We start from the raw sequence: 18,610 nt of genomic DNA on the forward strand, positions 1-18,610 counted from the left end.
GGGTTTCCTCCAGGTGCTCCGGTTTCCTCCCACAGCTCAAAGATGTGCTGGTTAGGTTGATTGGCCATGCTAAATTGCTACTTAGTGTCCTGGGGTGCGTAGATTAGAGGGATTAGCGGGTAGATATGTGGGGATGTGGCCTGGGTGGGATTGTGGTCGGTGCAGACTCGATGGGCCAAGTGGCCTCTTTCTGCACTGTATGATTTCTATGGCCACCATGGGGCTTCAATGGCCCCAGGTCCCACCAGTGGGGCCATCACCTCTGGTCCCAGTTGATGGGGACCATCTGTGATTCTCACCGGCGAGGACTTTAACTGGCAAGGGGAGAAGTACAAGTGAGCGCAGACAATAGTATCTGGGACTCACTGTTTCATTTAAATGATGTCATTCATATTGAAATCAACTTCGTGTGAACCTGATTTTTCACCTCTCGCCCCATCTTACCTGCTCGCCACACTGATCGACTGATGTGGCGAGCCAGTAAGATCATGCTCGACAAGTTAGATTGAATGCTAACACAGCATCTTTAGTTGCTGCATTAATAAGCCAAGTGCTCATGATCAGAAACATCTTCCAACATCTAAAAGGGATGTTGGAACAGAGGTGACCAGCTGGTGGGGGTATTCACAGATATCTTTAACCTCTCCTTACTAAGATCTGAGGACCCTACCTGCTTCAAGAAGATGACCATCATCCCTGTACCGAAGAAAAGTCAGGCAGCATGCCTTATTGACTATCGCCTGGTGGCTCTGACATCCATCATTATGAGGTCATGGTACACATCAACTCCGGTCTCCCAGATTGCCTGGATCCACTACAATTCACCTATCGCCGCAACAGGTCCACAGCTGGCACCATCTCACTGGCCCCAAACTTGACACTGGAGCATCTGGATAATAAGGATATTTATGTCAGACTCCTATTTATTGACTACAGCTCAACCTTTAACACCATTCTCCCAAATAAACCGATCTGCAAACACTGTGGCCTAGGGCTCAGCTCTGCAACTGGATCCTCGACTTTCCAACCCACAGACTGCAATCAGTAAGGATAGGCAATGTCACCTCCTCCACGATCATCCTCAACACCAGGGCCCGACAGCCTCTTACTATATTCCTTACACACCTATAACTGTGGCCAAATTCCATTCCAACTCCATTTTCTAGTTTGCTGATGACACCACCGTAGTGGGTTGGATCTCAAACAATGACAGGACTGAGTACAGGAAAGAGATAGAGAATCTGGTGAAATGGTGCAACAACAATAATCTTTCCCTCAATGTCAGTAATATGAAGGAGGTAGTCGTCGACTTCAGAAAGTGGAGTGGAGAGCATTCCTCTTTCTACATCAACGGGGACTAAGTGGAAATGGTCGAGAGCTTCAAGTCTCTAGGTGTCCAGATCACCAAAAACTGTCCTGGCCACTCCACACCGATGCTATAGTTAAGAAAACCCACCAACACCTTTACTTTCTCAGGAGGCTAAGGAAATTCAGCATGTCCCCTACGACTCTCATTAACGTTTACAGATGCACCACAGAAAGCATCCTTTCCAGATGTATCACAGCTTGGTATGGCTCCTGCTCTGACCAAGACCACAAGAAACTACGAAGGGCTGTGAATGCAGCCCAGTTCATCTCACAAACCAGCCTCCCATCCATCAACTCCGTCTACACTTCCCACTGCCTCGGAAAAGCAGCCAGCATAATCTAGGACCTCATGCACCGTGGAAATACTCTCTCCCACCTTCTGCTGTTGGGAAAAAAAAATACGAAGTCTGAAATCACGTACCAACTGACTCAAGAACAGCTTCTTCCCTGCTCCCATCATGTTTGAATGGACCTACCATATATTAAGCTGATCTTTCTCTGCACCCTTGCTGTGACTACATTCTACACTCTCTCCTTTCCTTCTAGCCTATATACTCTACGAAGTGTGTTTTGTCAATATAGCGCGCAAGGAACAGTACTTTTCACTGAATCCCACTACATGTGACAATAATAAATCAAATCAAAAACCTGAGCATTTACATGCATAAATCTTTGAAAGTGACCAGACAAATTGATCTGGCATCATTATCTCATTGCTGTTTGTGAGGGCTTGCTGCATGCGAATTGACTGTTATTTTTTCCTCCATTATGACAGCTGACTGCAGTTCAAAAGTATTACATTGGCTGTAATGTGCTTTGGGTCGCAAAGGGCACCATTTAAATGCAAGTTCTTTAAAAACACATACAATTCCTTTTATTTAAATTCCTTCATTTGCGCGTCACTGGCCGGGTCAGCATTTATTACCTGAGGGCATTTAAGAGTCAACCACATTGCTATGGATCTGGAGTCACATATAGGCCAGATATAGGCCCACAGATTTCCTTCCCTGAAAGGACATTAGTGAACCAGATGGGTTTTTAAAACAAACAACAATGGTTTCATGGTGATCGTTAGACTTTTAATTCCAAATTTCTATTGAATTCAGATTTTGGCATCTGCCATGATGGGGTTTGAATCTGGGTCTCCAGACCATTACCCTGGATTTCTGGATTATTAATCCAGTGATAATACCACTATACTACTGTCTCCCCCTTGGCTTACAGAGCATTAAAGTAAGGGAGTTATACTGAACCTTTATAATTTACTCCTTAAGTTGGTGTATTGTGTACATTTGGGTCTCACTTTCAAAGAAAATGATATCGGGGGATTTCAGATACAAGGATTGTCTGCTCTCTCGGGCCTTACAGGCTACCAAACAAAACTTGAAACATTTGTATCAATTTAATTTTGGTACAACTGTAGCCAGCTGTAAAAAAAAAGCTCATGTTATGATTGGATTTAATATAACATCCAAGTGAAACAAGAGTATCAAAAATAAACTGTTTCACGAGAAGAAATGTCTATGCAAATTACAGATCGATAACACATAAGAACATATGAACATAAGAAATAGGAGCAGGAGTGGGCCATCTAGCCCCTCGAGCCTGCCCCGCCATTCAATAAGATCATGGCTGATCTGATAGTGGTTTAGTTCCACTTACCTGCCCGCTCCCCATAACCCTTAATTCCCTTATTGATCAGAAATCTATCTACCTGTGACTTCAACATATTTAACGAGGTAGCCTCCACTGCTTCAATGGGCAGAGAATTCCAGAGATTCACTACCCTCTGAGAGAAGAAGTTCCTCCTCAACTCTGTCCTAAACTGACTCCCCCTTATTTTGAGGCTGTGTCCTCTAGTTCTTGTTTCCTTTCTAAGTGGAAAGAATCTCTCTGCCTCTACCCTGTCTAGCCCCTTTATTATCTTATGTCTCTATAAGATCTCCCCTCAGCCTTCTAAACTCCAAAGGGTACAGGCCCAATCTACTCAATCTCTCCTCATAAGCTAACCCCCTCATCTCCGGTATCAACCTGGTGAACCTTCTCTGTACTCCCTCCAAGACCAATATATCCTTCCGCAAATAAGGAGACCAAAATTGCACACAGTACTCTAGTTGCGGCCTCACCAGTACCTTGTATAATTGTAGCAAGACCTCCCTGCTTTTATACTCCATCCCCTTCGCGATAAAGGCCAACATTCCATTTGCCTTCTTGATCATCTGCTGCACCTGCATACTGAGTTTTTGTGATTCATGCACAAGGACCCCCAGGTCCCTCTGCACAGTAGCATGTTGTAATTTTTCACCATTTAAATAATAGTCCATTTTACTATTATTCCTTCCAAAGTGGATAACCTCACTTGTCAACGTCATACTCCATCTGCCAGATCCTCGCCCACTCACTTAGCCTATCCAAATCTTTCTGCAGACTTTCCGCATCCTCCACGCAATTCGCTTTCCCACTCATCTTTGTGTCATCCGCAAACTTTGTTACCCTACACTCAATCCCCTCTTCCAGATCGTCTATGTATATGGTAAACAGTTGAGGCCCCAGCACCGATCCCTGCGGCAAGCCACTAGTCACTAACTGCCACCTCGAAAAGCACCCATTTATTCCAACTCTCTGCTTCCTGTTCGATAGCCAATCCTCACTCCACGCTAACACTTTACCCCCAACTCCGTGTACCCCAATCTTCTGCAGCAACCTTTTGTGAAGCACCTGATCGAATGCCTTCTGGAAATCCAAAAACACCACATCCACCGGTTCCCCTCTGTCAACTGCACTCATTACATCTTCATAAAAATCCATAAAATCTTCATAAAAACACAACACTCATTTCTCCTCATATGTATTTTATTTAGCCATGACCTGCTGCTGTATGAGAAAAAATATTTCCATAAAGAAGTTAAAATGTTCCAGTTCATGCCACTTCTTTATAAGTTTCAACTGTGTGCAATATATTTACTCAGCTTGCTTTTTGGATCAAATAATCAATTCCACATCAGCTGCTTTTTTTGGATGTTTCTTCCATACATCCACTAGCTGGGGCCAGGGGCGTGGGTGAGAGGAGAATTCTAATCTCTAATTTCACTTGATGTTTGTCACCACTTCTCTGCTCAGTCCAAATCTAAGTCACCCATGCCTCTTAGCATTTTAAAGCCCTAAATCATGTATTTTCTTTCAACTAAATATTTAGTTCCCTGAGTGCTTATTTCTTACAGGCCTGAGGCCCAAAACCATCCTGGTTATTCTTCTTTTAATGTTTTCCAACATATCTATGTACAGAACATCCAAAACTGCACACGTAGTGTGATCTCAAAAGTGGAAACATAAGAGTTAGGCCAATTTCTTGGAATTAAATTTCAATAACTTTGAAAATTAGCATTCATTAGTAATCGAATAGCCAATTTAACACTCTTGTATCAGATCTTTGTTGATTAGGGAATTAAGAGTTTTTACACAATATTGTCCCTTAGCAGATAAAAAAGGTCAGGGAGAGCTTGTAAAACAGTAAACCTACAGTGTGTGAAGGAATGGTCAGTGGGGCCTCTTCTTGTTCCGTACTTTTAAATTCTTCAAAGGTCAGCATCATTATCCATTCATATTTGTTCACAGGGTAAGGATTAATTCCGCAGTGGACAAAATCATCATACTTATCCTAGTTAGTAACATAGCTGGGTATCCATGAGGCACTGCAGGACATCAGCAGCAGTAGAATTACAGTCAACTATAATCTGTAATTTCATGGTCTGACATATTTCCCACTCTACCATCAACATCAAACCAAGGAGTCGACACTGGTTGAATGAGGACATGCCAGGAGCAGCATCAGGCATACATAAAAATGTGATGTCAACCTGATGATGTACAACATAGGGCTACATGCATTAGCAAAAGCAGCATGCGATAGTCAAAGCTATGTGATCCTGCAATCAACAGATCAAAGTTTTGGAATCCCGCAACATCTGGTCACAAAAAACAGATAACTGGAGCACAAGGCTCTGCAAACATCCCCATTCTCAAGGATGGAGGAGACCAGCATATTAATGCAAAAGGCAAAAGACAAGGCTGGAACATTAGCAGCCATTTTTAGACAGAAGTGCTTAGTGGATAATCCATCTCGGCTCCTTCAGAGGTCCCCAGTTAGTGATAATCAGCAGGAGGTTTCTTTGCTCATTTTTGATTTGATTTACTATTGTCGCATGTATTAGTATACAGTGAAAAGTATTGTTTCTTGCATGCTATACAAAGCATATTGTACATAGAGGAGGAGAGAGTGCAGAATGTATGACAGTCATAACTGGGGTGTAAAGAAAGATCGATTTAATGCGAGGTAGGTCCATTCAAAAGTCTGTTGACAGTAGGGAAGAAGCTGTTCTTGAGTCGGTTGGTACATGTCCTCAGACTTTTGTATCTTTTTCCCAACGGAAGAAGGTGGAAGAGAGAATGTCCAGGGTGCATGAGGTCCTTGATTATGCTGGCTTCTTTTCCAAGTCAACGGGAAATGCTGACGGAGTCAATGGATGAGAGGCTGGTTTGCGTGATGGATTGGGCTACATTCACAGCCCTTCACAGTTTCTTGCAGTTTTGGTCAGAGCAGCAGCCATACCAAGTTGTGATACAACCAGAAAGAATGCTTTCTATGGTGCATCTGCAAAATTTGGAGAGAATTGTAGTGTACATGTCAATTTTCCTTAGCCTCCTGAGAAAGTAGAGGCGTTGTTGGGCTCTCAACTATAGCGTCAGCATGGAAAGAACAGGACAGGTTGTTGGTGATCTGGAAACCAAGAAACTTGAAGCTCGACCATTTCCAGTTGGTCCCCTTTGATGTAGACAGGAGCATGTCCTCCATTACGCTTCCTGAAGTCGATGAATATCTCCTTCCTTTTGTTGACATTGAGGGAGAGATTATTGTCGCCCACCAGTTCACCAGATTCTCTATCTCTTTCCTGTACTCCATCTCGTCATTGTTTGAGATCCGACACACTACAGTGGTGTCACCAGCAAACTTGAAAGTCAAGTTGGAGGGGAATTTGGCCACACAATCATGTGTCTAAGGCGTTTCATAAGGGGCTGAGGACACAGCCTTGTGGGGTATCGGTGTTAAGGATGATCGTGGAGGTGGTGTTGTTGCCTATCATTATTGATTGTGGTCTGTGAGCTAGGAAGTCTAGGATCCAGTCGCAGAGGGAGAAGCCGAGGCCCAGGCCATGGAGTTTGGAGATGAGTTTTGTAGAAATAATGGTGAAGGCTGAGCTGTAGTCAATAAAAGGGAGTCTAACATAAATGTCTTTGTTATCCAGGTGTTCCAGGGCTGAATGTAGGGCCAGGGAGGTGGTCTCTGCTGTGGACTTGTTGCAGCAGCAGGCAAACTGCAGTGGATCCAGGCAATCTGGGAGGCCGGAATTGATTCATGCCATGACTAACTTTTCGAAGTACTTCATAATGATGGATGTCAAAGCCACTAGATGATAGTCATTAAGACACACTGCCTGGCTTTTCTTTGGTATCGGGATGATGGTCATCTTCTTGAAGCAGATAGGGAATTCAGATTGATACAAAGAGAGGCTAAAGATGTCTGTGAATACCCCCACCGCGCAGGATCGGAGTATTCGTCCGGGTACCCATCCGGGCCACTTTCCATGGATTGATTTTTGAGAAGGCCTCTCTGATGTCTGCGATGGTGACCTCAGATACAAGTTCGTCCAAGGCTTCCAGGGTGGAGGGCATGCCCTCGCTGACCTCTTGCTCAAAACGGGCATAGAAAGCTCATCAGGGAGGGGTGCATTGGTGCCAGCGATTTTACATGCCTTCATCTTGTAGTCTGTTGTGTTGTGCAGACCTTGCCATAGGCGGTGGGAGTCCATGTGGCTAGACTGGGACTCTAGCTTGGTCTGGTGCTGTCTTTTGGTATCTCTGATGGATCTCCGTAGATCATATCTGGATTTCTTGTACAGGTCAGGGAAGCCTGACTTGAACGCCTCAGACCTGGACTTCAGCAAGCAGTGGGTATCCCTGACTTGATTCCTCAGACTTCACGGGCTAGCAGTCAACGTTGAGAACTCCCAGAGCCGCATGCTTTGAACTGTGTACTACTGGGTTGTTACCTCTGGTGGATCAGTGTGACTCAACATACTCAGGAATGGTGATGAAAGTATCTAAGTCAATGGTTGCAAGGTACGATTCTACAAATGTGACTATGTCTAGTTGCATGACTAGTTGTGGAACAGCTTTCCCAAATGTAGCACCTGTCTCCAGAGGAGGATGATTTTGCAGGGTCACCTGGGCTCGTTGTACATTTGTCGTGTTTGGTACCCCATCTGATTTTATTCTTATTGTAGTTTTGTGTCGCAGTTTGATACAACTGAGTGGCTTACTAAGCCAATTCAGAGGACAGTTAAGAATCAAGTACATTGCTGAGAGTCTGGAGTCACATGTGGGCTAGAGTAAGGACAGCTATTTCCTTTCCTGAAAGAGACTAATGAAGCAGGTGCTAACATTCTGAAGTTTCATAGTCACTATTACAGATATTAGCTTTTTATTTCAGATTTATTTCAATAATGGAATTTAAAAATTTGAATCCATGGCTTCACATCACCAGACCAGGTTTCTGCAATACTAATCCAGTAATATAACTGCTATGCTACCATATCAGCACAGCTTCACAAAAATATGTTCAACAATTATCATGTCTCAGAAACTGTAAAATGCATGCTTATTTCCAGCTAGGCGCTAGGACTCCGTTAGTAACCTCTCGCAATACAACTTACACCTATGCTTTTATTGGCAAGTGGTCTTCTGCTCCAAATAGCATCATTTGGTGACTGTCTCCAGAAGGATCTCCAACTCTTGAGCATTAATCTGGTAAAGATACAACACAGAACTGCATGCATGCCAAATAGAAGCAACATGTAATAAACAGAGCTAAGTGATCCCGCAAGCAACAGATCGAATCAAAGATCTGTAGTCCTGTCATATCCAGTTGTGAATGGTGGTTGATAATTAAGCAACTAACCAGAGAAGGCGGCTCTATAAATATCCCAAGCTCAATGAATGGGGAAACCCAGCACATCAGTAAAAAGAACAAGACATTTGTGCATATCTTCAGCCATTAGTACCAAATGGATGATCCAGCTTGACCTCTTCCTGAGATCCCCAGTGTCACAGATACTAGTCTTCAGCCAATTGAAATCACTTCACGTGATATCAAAAAGCAGTTGAAGGCCCTGGATACAGCACGATTATGGGTCCCAACAACATCCCAGGAATAGTACTGGAGATGTGCTCCAGAACCAGCTACGCCTCCAGGCAAAGTGTTCCAGTACAGCTACAACACGAGCATCTACCCAGTAATGTGGAAATTGCCTGGGTAATGTTCTGTACACAAAAAGCAGGACAAATCCAATACAGCCAATTACTCTCTCATCAGTCAATTCCCGATCAAGTGATGGAAGGGATCATCAACAGTACTATTAGCAGCATTTGCACAGAAATAACCTGCCCACCCATGTTCAGCTTGGGTCTGCCAGGGCCACTAAGCTCCTGATTACATTGCAACCTTGATCCAAACATGGAGAGACGGGCTAAATTCAAGTGGGGAGGTGACAGCAACTTCCTTTGACATCAAGGTAACTTTTGACCAAGTGTATCATCAAGGAGCCCTAGCAAAACTAAAATCAATGGGAATTAGGCAGAAAACTCTGCACTGGTTGTTGTCATACCTAGCATAAAGGAAGATTGTTGTGGTTGTCAATCATCTCAGTCCCAAGATGTCACCATGTCCTAGGTTCATCTTTAGGGCTGGATGACATTCTCACCATTAAAAGGCCAGAAATGGAGATGTTCACTGATGATTGCAGTGTTTAATGTCACTCAACAGCTCCACAGATACTTAAGCAGCTTGTGGTCATATGCAGCAATACCTGGACAACATTCAGGCTTGGGTTGACAAGTGGCAAGTAACATCCGTGCCACGCAAGTCAGGCAATGACTACCTTCAAAAACAGAAAATATAACCATCTTCCCTCAACATTAATCTGCTTTACCATTGCTGAATCTCCCACCATCAACATCCTCAGATTTACCATTGACCAAAAACTGAACAGGACCAGTCATATCAATACCATGCCTAACAGAGTAGGTCAGAGGCTGGGAATTCTGGAGCAGGTAACTCATCTCCTGACTCCCTAAAGCCTGCCCACCATCTATAAGGCACAAGTCAAGTGTGTGATTGAATACTCTCCACTTATCTGGATGAATTCAGCTCCAACTGCAGCTTCACACCATTTAAGACAAAGCAGCTGGCCTGATCAGCGCCCCATCCACCATCTTAAGTATTCACTCCCTCGATCACCTCACACAGTGGCAGCAGAGTGTACTATATACAACAGTGGGGCAACCTGCATCCCGTCAAGGTTCTGAATGCATTTTGTTGACTATTACCCACTTGCAGTGTTACCAGATTCTGCCACTTTCCATCCATGTAGTTTTTTTTCCTGACTGGTATGAATGGCACTTGAAGTGAGGTGTGTGCTGATTGCACACAACATTGATTGTGAAAACTGTGTCCAATCAAAGCACACGGAGTAAGATGCAAGTAAGGCAACCATAGCTATTTATTTTGCTTTTGCCATTTGAAGTTAATGGCACTTTGATTAATATAATGAATGATGAGGCATTTTCTATAACTCATTATGAAATGTTCAGATTAAATAAGATGTATTTAATATTAATGGAATCATAGTTGATGCACATGCCCGATTTCAATCTTGAGGTCCAATGAAATTCCACCATCTACAAGCTCTCCTCCGAGCCACATACTATCCTAACTCGGAACTATATCGCCATTCCTTTACTGTCACTGAGTTAAAAACCTGGAACTCAGTTCCCAACAGCACCGTGGAGGTGGCTACACCAAATCGACTATAGTGGCTCAAAAAGGCCACTCATCATCACTTACTCATGAGGTATTAGGGATGGGCAATGAATCTTGGTCTTGCCAGCAACACTCACATCGCATGAAAAATGTCATTCTTGTTAAGAATATTGCTCTGTAACAATGCAAGTTCACAGTTACCATCTGTAAATTATCACCCAATATACTAAATCATGACTCTGCTGATTAGGTCATGTGTTTTAGCATTAATGCCAACAGGTTCAAAGCAAGTAATTACCAGCAAAACAATTAGAAATTGCTTTCATAAACGCTGCAGCATACCAAGCAATATCTTGAGGATCAAAACGACCAGTGCAATCGCAATAGTGACTCGGGTGTTCTTTATTTTTATCATTACTCCTGCCTGCCGCAAATGAAAATTGCACATATTTGTGATTTGACTTATTGAAAATAAATATTATTGCCTGGTTCCAAATACTATTGCTTGCAATATAATTAAACATACAAGCTTGTTTAACAATGTGCTTAGAAAAACAGCAAGAAGTGTACAGCCCTCGAATATTCGCTTGTAAAATAACATACTTCAAAATACTTTTCAAAATGATGCAGTAGGACATGAAGAAACCACTTTGTAACATAAAAGTGTTTGATGCGTTTGCAATATTAAGAAACAAGATTCAAAACAACCCGATTATGGTCAGATTTTATGATATCAACATTAAAATGTAGAGGGCTACTGTACAAAAAGTCCTCAACATTTTGGCAGTGTTAGTTCACTATCGTGGCTTTCTGCCAGCAGTCATTACTGTTTTCTGGTTGATGGCAATCAGGTGAGACAGTTAACTTTCAGTAATGTTTTAAAGATGAAAGCTGAGCTTCTATTTTTTCTTAAAAACGAAAATGCCAGGAAACCACAATTTGGACCACTTCAATAAAGCGCATGTTTACAATCAATTGTATTGACAGCTAGAAGAAAGTGGCTAAAATAAGTTTCCACTCCTGTTCATTATTCTCTATAATAGGCAACAATTTTCCAATAAAACACAGTCAATTAGGCTCTATTAATCTTACAGTAATTTCACAAATTTAACTTTTTGATGACGCATCCAGGTCATCGGATCCCAGAGGTAAAAAAATGCCATCCAGCACACATGAGGTCAGACTTAATATTACAAAATATGAAAATAGATGCGAAAGAGTAAGCACACAAAATAATTTGACCTCAAGGCTCTGGTGATGGTAACATGCTCAAGTTTGCCTCCTGTGGCTGTCACTCCCATTCACCACCCAATATACATTCATACATTCCAATATCCAATTGTAGCTTCTCACCTGGTAAACTTGCATGGATTGCATATAATAATTAAACACACTTATATCAACTAAAAGGGGCTCAACTTTTATCATCATAGTTACCACTAGAGAAGCAGAGCACAAAGATGATAAAACAACCTACAGACAAAATAGCAGTTATCTTGGATTTGACAGAAACAGAAAGCCAGGTTGATTTGCATTTATATAGCCCTTTTCACAACCATCAGATATCTCAGTATTTTACAGCCAATGAAGTACTTTCAAAGCATAGTCACTGTTCCAATGCAGGAAACAGAAAGAATGAATTTCACTTTACATTTCTATGGCATCTTTCATGTCTTCCAAGCATCCCAAGTGTTTCCACAGACAATGAATTACTCTTAAAGCTTAAATCACTCTGCCATGCAACCAAATGCAGCAGCCATGTTGTAGACAGTAGGATGATCACAAACAGTAAATGAGGCAAATAACCAGTTAATGTGTTTTGGTTGAGAGATAAATGTTGGTTAATACATCGGCAGAACTCCCTTGTTCTTTCTCTTTCCATAGTGCATGGAATCTTTTATGTCCATCTAAGCAGGCAGACAGGATGTTGGTTTAACAGCTCATTCAAAAGATGACACTGCTGACAATACAGCAGTCCCTTAATACGGCACTGAAGTTCCTAGCTAGACTATGTGCTTGATGCTAATCAGCAGGATGACACCAAAGAAAAACAAAAGCTTAACCAGCTGATGACTGGGAAAAGAATAGCCAAACAACACAGTTACAACCTGGCTCATTAGATAGGATAAAACCAAAGGGCTGGACGAACAATGTTAAATCAAGAATGCAATGGTGAACAGAGAATTTTAATGGGCTTAATGGTACAAAAATTGCACATTTAAGTTTGCCACCAAATTAACTAAAATATCTGATTACCGCATAAGGGGAGAAGGTGGTGTAGTGATCATGTCACTGGACTAGTCATGATGTGGAGATGCTGGCGTTGGACTGGGGTAAACACAGTAAGAGTTTTAACAACACCAGGTTAAAGTCCAACAGGTTTATTTGGTAGCAAATGCCATTAGCTTTCGGAGTGCTGCTCCTTTGTCAGATGGAGTGGAAATCTCCACTGGACTAGTAATCCAGGTTAACCATCTGGGAGCACAGGTTCAAATCCCATCATGACAACTGGTGGAATTTAAATTTAGTTTTTAAAAAATCTGGAATTGAAAGCCAGTCTCAGGAACAGGAAATTATCAATGGTCTCAAAATCCATCTGGTTCACTAATGTCTTTTAGGGATGAAAATCTGCTGTCCTTATCCAGTTTGGCCTATATGTAACTCCAGACACAGCAATGTCTGCCCTTGGAACTTGTCCAGCAAGTCACTTAGTTCAAAAGCATATAAGGATGTCATTGTAACAACTGCTGGCCTTGCGAGCTACACTCTCATGCCATGAAATAATAAATTTAAATTAAATTACAATTTTCAGCTGTCGGTTGATAGCACTCCTGCCTCTGAATCACCAGAACAAAAATTAAGCCTGACACTCCAGTGCAATACTGAGGAAGTGCCGCACTGTCTTTCGGAAGAGAAGCTAAACCCTCTCAGGTAAATGTAAAAGATCCCATGGCACAGTTTTGAAGAGTAAAAGAATTATTCCAGGTATCCTGGACAATATTTATCCCTCAATCAACGTCACAAAACTGATTAGCCAGTCATTGGAACATTATTAGAGTTGCTATACTCAATACTTTCGAGCAAACTATTGGCCTAAAAGAAACAAAAGTGCTTTTCATTTTCTATTTCATTACAGAGTAGAGATTAAGATACCATCCTATTATAAATAATGTGCATGTCTGTTGGACTTGACAATGTTCAAATTAAGTACATGCCCAAGAGTCAAAATGAACACTTAAATATTCCATTTAATTAAGATGGACTGAAACCATTTAAATTTGACATATGATCAATAAAAAGATCAATTCAGGCTAGGTTTGATGTTCTGTACCAGCTGACTTTAGATATTTAGCATTTCTATTTTCACAAAATACACTAATGTATGTATTTCAAGTTGCTCTACATTTTGAAACACTACAACGTGCATGGAAAATGTGAGACTTTATAGAAACACAAATGAATTCTGTAAAAAAAAAATGTTCCCGCTCTATAAGGGCTGCTGATTTCCATGCACTTAGGTGACATTGGTACTCACAATAGCAGTGGAGTCCACTTAAAATTAGTTTTGCAAATTTGCATACTATCTTATTCTTGCAATGTGATTATATACAAGACTAACTTTTGTTGAAATTGCACGTTTCATCATCAGAATGCTTTCTAAAACTGCATATCTTGTAACTCTGTATCTTGCAATGCCTTTTTCTTGCAAATGATGAAATCACTATGAATCATCAAAAACAAGGAGTAGCAGCTACTTTATATGGATGTATAAATTGTGGATGAGCAGAGAAATTCAGGGATCCAAGAAAGGCAATCAATAAAAGCTAGTGGAAAGGTTTAGAAAAAGGTTAAAATGGGTAATGGAATGTTGACCTTAATCTGTACAGGGCAGGAATACAACCAGGTGGAAGTTACATTTAAAGTTTATTTATTAGTGTCATAAGTAGGCTTACATTAACACTGCAAAGAAATGACTGTTAAAATCCCCCAGCTGCCACACTCCGATGCCTGTTCGGGTACATTGAGGGAGAATTTAGCATGGCTAATGCACCTAACCAGCACATATTTCGGACTGTGGGAGGAAACCGGAGCACCCAGAGGAAACCCATGCAGACACTGGGAGAACATGCAGACTCCACACAGTGACCCAAGTCAGGAATCGAACCCGGGTCCCTGGTGCTGTGAGGCAGCAGTGCTAACCACTATGTAGTAGTTATACAGAACTTTGATTAAATAGCATCGGGAGTATTGCATTCGGTTTTTGGCTATGCAGCTAAGGAAGGATGTATTGACTTTAGAAGGGCTGCAGTGCAGGTTCTACACAATTATACCAGGACTAAAATAGCTAAAATTTGACGACAGGTTGCATAGACTAGATTAGTACTCCCATGCTTATAGATTATGACATGATGGCACAAAGTTAGGTGGACATGAGAGTTGTGAAGAGGATACAATATAGCTTCAAGGGGATTTAGACAGGCTTACTGATCAGTCAAGAACATGGTAAATGAAATATAATGTGGATAAGTGTGAGGTTACCCATTTTGGTAGAAGGTACAGAGCTGCAGAGTATTTCTTAAATGGTGAGAGTTTGGGAAGTGCTGATGTCCAAAAGGACCTGGGGGCCCTTGTTCATAAGTCACTGAAAGCTAACATGCAGGTGCACCTAGCAATGACATGTGGCCTTTATCACAAAAGGATTTGAGTACGGAGTAAAGAAATCTTGCTTCAAATGCATAGAACCTTGGTTAGATTGTACATGGAGTATTATGTACAGTTTTGATTTTCTTACCGAAGGAAGGGTATACTTGCCATAGAGGGTGTGCAGCTGAGGTTCACCCAGGCTATTCCCTGGGATGGCAGGTCTGTCCTATGAGGAGAGATTGAGGAAACTGGGCGTGTATTCTCTAGAGTTCAGATGAATAAGAAGTGATCTCATTTCAAAACTGAGACTGCTAGATGTTTGATCGGCAAGGGTATTAAGAGTTCTGAAGATGGATAGATGAGCTATGATCGAATTGAACGATGAATGAGGCGCAAAGAGCTGATTGCCTCATCAAATGAGCACAGGATCTTGCGTGCACCAATCAATACTCATCTTAAAAACATGAATGCACATTGTATAAACAAATTTTACACCCAACTTTTGTAATGATCATGTTGCTGATAATTTCAATATTTTGCTGTGGTAATTTCATTACTGAATTTTATAGATCTTATTGAGACAACTCTGAAGTAGGTGTGAAAGAAAGTAAACTACCTTAATCTTAATTGCACTGTGTTACTGATTGCAGCTATTGATAGCAATTCATCCGCTGGGCTTGCTAACTTCACCAAATCTGCTCTCAATAAAGGTTACCGGCATATTGTTTATTTTAATAAAAAAGACATAAATAGACAAAAAGTGTTATTCTAAATTTTGTACAGGATTTGTCATATCTCTTTCTAAAATTCTCCACTCATCTTTCCACCCCACAAAGAGAGTGTAGCATTTGTGGAGCATTTTAAAGTGGGAAAGAGAGTTAAAAGAGTGGATACATTTAGGGATGGAATTCCAAAGCTCAAGGCCTTGGCAGCTGAAGACACTTATGGAGCTATATAAAGGACATCTGCATGTCATAACCAAGGCTGGCCAAGCAGAGTCTACTCATTTGCTAGGACAAAGGGCCCCACCACTTTTCTTTCAATTCTTAACGGGTTGAGATGTTTAATAATCTCGGGGACGTAGATGAGGAATACACATCCTTTGTCAAAGACACAGGGAAGTGGGAGTCATATGTCATGGACCTCTGGTTTGTGAAACCAGTAATGTTGTCTTGTGGAAGTGCAAAATCAGTCTGCTATTTACCATCCTGCAAGCAACCCCACAGAAAAGGAGCTCTGCCCATCTACATTGTTTCTGCTGGGTCATGCGTACCATTGCCATGTGAAGTCAAACCACCGGAAAGGTGAATTATACAGCACTGGTTCACAGCCCATTGATCTTCATGAAGGAATCCCTAATTGAACTTGATTCTGGACTCTGGGCTCACATGAAACAATATTTATTTTCTGTGGTCTCTGCACTGCAAATCTTTCTTTTTTTCTCTATCCCTCTTTTCCTGTACGAATGCAAAGGAAGCAATGTTGCAACCCACTTCCCATGTTTTGAATGTGTACAAATAAACTAACCCTTTGAGTTCATTTGAACTTAAGTTTGCTCTGGGGTTATTAATAGAAAATAAGATTACACCAAAACCATGGGGCCGGGAAATATGCCATGACTTACAAATGGGAAAGTCAAAACACCTTTCAGCTTAGTTACAGGTGGAGAGAGGAGAAATCTGTGCTGTTTAAATTGCACCACCATCCGTCCCCCTGTCCATCCATAAGGACATAGACAGGCCTGGTGGAATGTGTGGTGGACATGTTAGAGATGTCTTTTAAGACAGAACAAAGTGAAGTGATAAATTTTGACAGCGTGAACAAGGACAGGCAATATGAACTATTGGGTACAATTCTAAAGGGGTGAGGACAGGACCTGGGAGCATAAGTGGCAGGAGCATCCTGGAGTTGGCAGGATAGGTTGGATCATTCAGAGCCCTAGATTTTATAAACAGAGGCATAGCACACAAAAATAAGGCAGTTATGATTAACCTTAATGAAACACTGTTTAAGCATCAACTAGAGTATTGTATTCAATACAGTGCACCACACTTTAGGAAGGACGTGTTGGCTTTTAAAAGGGTGCAGAAAAGATTTGAGAATGATTTTAGGGATAAGGGATTTCAGTTACGTTGGTAGATTGGAGAAGCTGATGCTATTCTCCTTAGAGAAGGTTGAGAGGAGATTTGACACAGGTGTTCAAAATGACGACAGATCTGGCAAAATAGATAGCAAAAAACTATTCCATTAGCAGCAAGGTTGAGAATCACAGGACACAGATTTAATGTGAATGGCATAAAAAGCAAAGTCAACATGAGGAAAAGTATTTTTATCCAGCCAATGAATAGGATCTGGAACGTAATTTCTGAGGGGGAATTGGAGGCAGATTCAATTTTGGCCTCAAAAGAGAATTGGATAAGCATCTGAAGAGAATAAATCTACTGGGCCACATTGAAAGGGTTGCTGAGTGGGGACTCCTTCTGAGCTGTAACCATTCTAAGATTTTACACATCATGCAGGATTTCACCCAAGCAGATGCTGTGAATGAAACTCAAAACATTTCTAACATGCTATTTGACCAGTTTGCATCACAACTTTGCCCAATCATGTTCTCATCTGACCCTATAAGAAAGGTAAAATTCATTAACAAATCTATCTGCTTTTCATGCACATTATAATATCCATAAACTAATACCACAGTATTTTCGGATGCATTAACGCTAAAAGAATGCACATGACAAGACTGGGCGAAATCGCAAAAGGCAGAACATCACAATCGACTCAAACCTGATCAAGAATCTGCATCTGTACTCAGCTGTTCCACACTGCTGCAATGGATAAGATGCATTATACTGAGCATCATTTCCAGGTTGCTACCGACCCCCTCTCTCCCTTTTGATGCTAACCTACTCTTCCCAGCACTGGCAGAGCTCTGTAAGAGCTCCTTTACTGGGAGTTACTTCTGGTCGAGTCAGACTGTTCACCGCAGCTGGGCAGCGTTTACCATCACCATCAACTTTTGCTACCGAGGGCCGGGAGGTCATCCCGCTGGTGTTGAGCCGAGCGGCACTCACTCTCATTGCCCGGGGGCCGTGTGTCAACGCAGTGTCGCCCAGCGCAGCCCGACGGCGCGGCTCGGCCCACGGCTCGCGATCCCCCCTCGCGCGGCTCCCGTTCCCGGTTTCCCCCTCTCTCTCCCCCGCCACCCCCCGGTTTTCCGGTCGCTCTTACACAGTGACATGTCCGGATCCCCGCACCACCACCGGGTCCGGCGCGTATTTCAGCAGCTGCTCCTCCAGCGCTCGCTCCTCGTCCTCTTCTTCTTCGTAGATCGCATCAAAATCCGCCATCATCATCCCTGAGGCCGCCAGCTCCATAGAGACACCGCGAGCTTCCTGGCGGCCGCCGCCAAACCTCGCGAGAGCGTCTAACACGCCCCTCCCCCCCGGGTCAAAGGGCAGAGAGAGAGGAAGTGACGCACACATTAGAGGGCCAGCCACCTTTGAAACGTTGAGCAAGGAGTGAGTTGTGTGTCTGATCCAGAATAAATCATTACCTCGGTACAGGAGTGGCGATGGCAACAATGATTCAGTCAAGTTCTCACACTATAATAGAAACTTCCTGATTTCGTTGCTTCTATGCTCACCACCTATCACTCATCTTTATTACTCATCTTTTCTCTTTCACTAACATTTGGAATTTTGACATGAATTTATCCAACAC

General features: G+C 42.2%; 1 protein-coding gene across 1 annotated transcript in view; it reads right to left on the bottom strand.

Annotated features, from left to right (window-relative positions):
• LOC144496538 (cysteine-rich hydrophobic domain-containing protein 2) overlaps positions 1 to 18,306 on the bottom strand; it is a 73,818-nt gene extending 55,512 nt beyond the window's left edge. Inside the window, exon 1 of the mRNA XM_078217207.1 lies at positions 18,119 to 18,306. Within this exon, the coding sequence (XP_078073333.1) occupies positions 18,119 to 18,264 (146 nt within the window). The 5' untranslated portion in view covers positions 18,265 to 18,306. The remainder of the gene's footprint in view (positions 1 to 18,118) is intronic.
• Positions 18,307 to 18,610: the final 304 nt, after the last annotated feature.

Source organism: Mustelus asterias, chromosome 1 (assembly GCF_964213995.1).
Source record: "Mustelus asterias chromosome 1, sMusAst1.hap1.1, whole genome shotgun sequence".
Taxonomy (NCBI): Eukaryota; Metazoa; Chordata; class Chondrichthyes; order Carcharhiniformes; family Triakidae; genus Mustelus; species Mustelus asterias.